We start from the raw sequence: 5,623 nt of genomic DNA, 5'->3' as shown, positions 1-5,623 counted from the left end.
GCGCGTGCGAGGCAGGCTGGCCGCGCGGGGCGGTAACCTCCCCGGCCCCGGCGTCTGTTTACCAACAAACTGCCGGGGCTCAGCAGGACGCATTCCGAGGTGCTGAATAAGCTGCGGGCGCTGGCGGTCTGGTCTCGATTCCCCTGCGGGTTGGTGGCGGCGGGATCAGAACCTCGGCGCAGATCCCCAGGGGCTGGAGAGCGCGGCGGAGGGTCCTCAGAGCCCCCGCAGTCGAAGCGCCTCCGCTCCTGCGCAGCTCCCTTCGCCCTGGGCCATCCCGGCCCCGCCAGCTCCCTCGCGTTTCTGCCATTGAGACCGAGCTGCCCAGATTGCCCCCATCGCCCTGACACCACAGTACCCCTCTTGGAGAAGACCCCGAGGTAGCTGGGCTTGGACTGAGTGCACCGCCCCTCGGACCTCTCAGTTGTGAATTTCCCTACTGCGGGCTGCCCGAGGTGGGGGGACGGGCGGGGGACGGGCCCCGGCTCCAGCCTCCATGAGGTCACTGCGCGCGGTAGCCAATCCGCGGCGTCTAAGGGGGCGGTGCCACCGTCGGGTCCCGGGAACCGAACCCAAGAGCCAGACAAGGGGGCCCCCATGGATTTAGGGGGGAGGGGAAAAGCCATGGGGGGCACCCCTTCGGAACCCCTTTCCCAGGAGCGCGCTCTCCGCTGGAAAAGGCACAGAGAAACATTTTCCCGGGGATCTTAAGCGTGCGGGAGGCTGGCTGGGGGGCTCATCCGGTCCTCACGCCAGAGGCTCGGAAAAGAGAGAGTTGGCGGAGGGAGCGGACTACGTGCCGGGCCATGGCCTAGGCCTTTCGGCCCCGGCCCCGGCCCCGCAATGACCTCTTTGTCCTGCCCGCTTCCCGGCCGGGACGCCTGCAAAGCCATATTCCCGGACATCGCCCCTGTCCCATCGGTAGTGGCTGACTACCCGCTTGGCCTTAGCCCCGCAACCGCAGTCGCTCCCGATCTGCCCTACTCTGGGCCGTATGGCCACCTCCTGCCCTACTCCTACACTGCGTCGGCGACTCCGGGAGACTCCTACCTGCCCTGCCAGCAAGCAGCGGCGCCTTCTCAGCAGGAGCCGAAGGCAGGTAAGTCCGGGCACCGCGGCTCTTCCCACCTCTGGGGTCCTGATCCTTTGCATCCCTAAACTTCGCCCTCGCCTGGTTGGGCGCAGCTAGCGGGATTCAGACCTTACTCAGATTCCAAGGGATCTGGGGGTGGGGGGAGGGCGAAGGGATGGGGCGGGAGCCAGGGGGGAGGGGCGGGGGCGAGTCGATCTAGGTCTCCTTTCAAGACCGACCTGGTTTCGATTTGCAGTTGTGTGAAGCCGGGCGACAGGGCTCCCTACCCCACCCCCTGGAGCAGCGGGGTGGTGTGTACCTACGTGTAACGGAAAACTGAAACAATCCAGATGTGGGTGTGGGTGCCTAGCCCCTGCCCCCGGATTCTTTCCGTCGCACACTCTCCTTCCCTTCCCCAAGTCGCCCCTCCGCATTTGTCTTGTCTCGGAAAGCAGGGCTCAAGCTAAAGCCAGACAAATGGAAATCGGGTCCCAGCTGGAGGGCAGTGGAAGTGGGGGCTTATTCAGGGGCCCCTCCCCCCTCTCCCTGGGCCGGCGCCTGAACGTGCCTGATAGAGACAGGAACCTGGCCTGGCAGAATCTGGGGCTAGGACCCCACCCCAATCGTTGCTCTAAGAATGTAGCCACAGGTGGGTCAGGCAGCCTCTAGTTGTCCTAGATCCTGACTACTTCAGCCTTCCTGGTGAAGGAGGGAGCCATTCTGGGCATTTCCACCCCTGGGTTAGGCCCCAGGTCCTGCTGTCTGGAGTGACTTTGAGTCCCTGAGAAAGTGCTCCCTCGAAGGCCTCAGAGAAGCCAAGGAGCTAGCTAGCCCGCCTTACTGGTCCTGGGCCTGGTATTGGGCAGAACGCATGCAACACTATGCCTACCCGCCTGCACTAGCTCCAAATTAGACCTCAGGTACCCTCGCCTCCCTGCCTCCCCCAACTGTCTTTAGCACGATCTCCTCCAAGGATGCGCATCCACTGGGGGCCTTTGCTTGTGTCAGCCTGGACCAAGACCTCTCTCTCCTTTTCCCTATTACTCCAACATACATGAGCTCATAAACTATCAGAGCCAGAAATGACCTTAAAGATTTAGGAGCTCAACCTACTGGATTACAGATGGGCAAACTGAGGCCCAGGGAACAGGTGTGCATGTCTCTTTTCCAGGTGCTTGGTCCTTGCAGATCGGCTTTCACTGCATGTGGCTAGAAAAGAGGACATTAGGGAATTTCCTCAGCGCCCCCAAAGTTTTAAGTGCCTTCTGAGCCAGAACTGAGCTGTCTCTCCCAGGCTGCTGTGTTTGTCCTCTGTAAAGGAGGAGCAGTTGGGAGGAGGTTTGTTTGTTTATTTTTGTTTTCTTATACAAATGACCTAGGTTCTACAAACGAATCCCTAGGACTTCCCTCTAGTATATGCTCCTGTGGGACGTTTGTGTAGATGTGTGTGTGTAGCCAGGTGGGAATGAGACAGCCTTGGTCTTCAGAGAATCGTTTATAGGGTTAGTATTTTCATTCCTGTCCTCCACACTCCTTGTCTCCCCTCTGGTTTGGTTTGAGGACAAGAGAATGGAGAGTTCCTCTTCTGTGCAGAATTTCCCCCGGTTCCAACGAAAAGCATACACTAGAGGGCTTAGACTAGATGGTAGCATTTTTCTCTCAAAACTGGTGGGTTTGCCCATTCTAGATTGAATGATTGGGGTGTGAGAGGGGACTTGAGCCCTTCTTTTTGCCCTACTGTGTGTCCACCCGTGTCTCAGGGGGAGGCTTGGCTCCTAGCGAGCTTCCCAGAGGGCTGGTGCGGAGCCTGGAGGGAGGCCTTTTGGGTTCCACCATCGGGACCAGGTCAGATCCAGTCGTTATTTGCCACAGCTGGTGTGGAGAAAGGCAGCTGTCGGGGAAGGCACTTGGAGGGGCGTCCACTGGGAGAGTTGGGGCGCCGAGGGCTCGGGGAGTCCAGCAGTTGGGGCTGCCCCCCAGGGGAGTGGTTCACGCAGCCGGAGGGGCGCCGGTGGTCGGACGTTCAGCTGCCAGCCTGGAGCTTCGAGCGGTAGGGTCAAAGCAGGGGAGGCCGGACAGGCGCGGGCGGAGAGCGGAAACCCAACGGTTTTTCTGGGAATTGGCAGGGGTGGGGGTCGAGGTGGGGTGGATCTGAGAAGCCCGCAACGCCCGGGGCCCTGAGTGAGGGATGCGGGGGAGGTGAAGGCAACTGGTCATCGCAGCCCGGCCCGGGGCGGCGAACCACACGTCGGGGGGGGTTGGGGGTGGAGGAGCACGACCAGAGGAAGGGGGGGCGGGGTGAGGGTGCGGGACGCGGGCCGACACCAGCTGCGTCAGGGCACCCGGACCGAGCGCTCTCTCGGCTGGAGTGGCCCGGCAGACCCGAGTGAAAAGCTGCAAACGTTGGTTGCCCTGAGCCCGGGAGCATTTCGGTCATTAGGTCTTCCCAGCCCTTTCACCCGAGTGGAATGGTCCCAGGGTGTCCCCGCAGATTGGCGCAGGTTGGGCTGCTCGGAGACGAAGAGGAGGCCCTTCGCCCCGCACCTCCCGCATTTTAAGGCCGCTCTTCCCCCGCCAAGATTCCTAGAGTGGCTGGGCCTGGAGGCGGGAGGTGACCAGATCTCCCGGGACAGCTCGGCAGCGAGATCCTGCAGCGGCCCGAAGGGCCTGCGCTGTCCGGCGCTGCCTACTTTCCGAACCTGGGCCACCTTCCCCGCGAGCGGTGAACCCCACTGTGAGTGTAGTGGGGAGCGAGAGGAGGCTGCCCCGCTCCCACGGGGTTTCTAGAGTCCCTGAAAGCCGTCTCCCCTAGCCAGCCGGCCACGGGAGAGGAGAGGGCGGTCAGTTTCCCTGCGGGGTGCACTTCCGGAGGCCCCCCACCCCGTGCCTCGCAATAGGGGGTGGCAAACCCCGAGGGCACTTTCCACTCTCAGGTGCTGGGGGAGGGGAGGGTGGCGGGTGCTCATCTTGGCCTTCAAGACCCAATTGGCCGGGATCCTCCGTCCCCCACTCTCCTCACCCCCGGCAGCGGGAAGGCTGCCACTCAAACACAGGCTCGCGCCTCTGAGCATTGTTCTGGAGTTCTCTCGGCCTGGAATGCCCTGCCCCTTTCAGCTCCAGGCCTCAACCCAGCCCTCGACCAAGCCTTTTAGCCCCACCCCACCCCAAGCTGGCGCCACCGCACCCGCCTGAACTCTGACCTCCCGGCCCTGGCGCCACCTGTACCCTCGCTCCATCCCTTGGCGCTGTCTTCCTAGGGTCACAGGACCCGTAAGAGTGGGCGCTCCCTGAGAGCAAGAACTGCGTTCTAGCGCACGGTGGGCTGCGGAGTCTGAAGGGGGCGTGAAGCTCAAGGTAGAGGAGGGCGGAGCCGGGTACCTGCGCTCTTCGCTTATAGAGGGCATACATGCAAACGAGATGCAAATGAGTTCTGGAAGCTGGGCGTCGGACCCTCTCCCCTTCTCTCACACACCGCCTGTGCTGCCTCCTAGACTCGGAGAAACCGCCGCTGTCCCCGGAGCCCTCGGAGCAGCGCCCGCAGCCCCCGGCCAAGAAGCTCCGCAAGCCGAGGACTATCTACTCGAGCCTGCAGCTGCAGCACCTGAACCAGCGTTTCCAGCACACGCAGTACCTGGCACTGCCCGAAAGGGCCCAGCTGGCCGCGCAGCTCGGCCTCACCCAGACCCAGGTGAGGCCAGGCCCATCCTTCCTGCAGCTAGCCTTCCCCAGATGTGTCCTCTGGGGACTCAGGCAAAAGGACGAGGAGCCCCCAGCCCCGTTGTCACAGTTCCACCGGGTGTGTTAAGAGCTGGCCCTCTGTAGAGGTTGGAGGAATGAGTTAAAAGGTGTGTTTGGGGGGAGGGGCAGATTCAGGTAGAGGAGGACACCTGGACTGGGAGAACTGGATGCAAGCTCAAAGGCAAGACCTCAGGCCACTTCAGGGCCTATGGAGCACCTTCCCAACCTCTGCTCCTTTCCCAGGACTGTGTCCCACGGCTGGGTCCCATTTCCTTAGCTCACACCCTTCCAGACGAATTCTTCTCCTCACCTGCCATTCTTTCCTCCTCTTCTCCCCCAAAGGTAAAGATCTGGTTTCAGAACAAACGCTCCAAATACAAGAAGCTCCTGAAGCAGACCTCTGGAGGACAGGAAGGGGATTTCCCTGGGAGAGCCCCCTCCTTGTCTCCCTGCTCCCCACCCCTTCCATCCCTCTGGGATCTACCCAAGACAGGGGCCCTGCCCACCAGTGGCTACGGCAACAGCTTTGGAGCTTGGTATCAGCATCACTCCCCAGATATCCTGGTTCCACCTCAGATGATGTGAGTCTGGGAAGGGTGGGTGGGCCCCTAGTCCTCCACAAAGCCTAGGGCCCAGCCCACCTGCACCCCTTCTGGTCCTGGAGGAAACCAGCTCCAGATGGGAAGCTAGAGAAGAAGAAGGATGGGGGTAGGGGGGAGTCCTGTCTCCCTTGCCCTGTAACCCAAACAGCCAAATCAAGGGCTTAACCACTGCCCCCCCCCACTACTGTGGACCGGACACCTTCCCTCCCGC

General features: G+C 61.9%; 1 protein-coding gene across 1 annotated transcript; it reads left to right on the top strand.

The window, feature by feature from the left end:
• The first annotated feature begins 843 nt into the window (after positions 1–843).
• Positions 844–5,395, top strand: DLX4 (distal-less homeobox 4). Its single transcript, XM_029929171.1, has 3 exons — positions 844–1,099; positions 4,564–4,760; positions 5,153–5,395. Exons 1-3 carry the CDS (start codon positions 844–846, stop codon positions 5,393–5,395), a joined length of 696 nt encoding a protein of 231 aa, XP_029785031.1.
• The last annotated feature ends 228 nt before the right edge of the window (positions 5,396–5,623 follow it).

This window comes from Suricata suricatta, chromosome 17 (assembly GCF_006229205.1).
Source record: "Suricata suricatta isolate VVHF042 chromosome 17, meerkat_22Aug2017_6uvM2_HiC, whole genome shotgun sequence".
Classification (NCBI taxonomy): domain Eukaryota; kingdom Metazoa; phylum Chordata; class Mammalia; order Carnivora; family Herpestidae; genus Suricata; species Suricata suricatta.
Note: the sequence above shows the minus strand (reverse complement) of the source record. Positions and strands in the feature narration are given on the sequence as shown.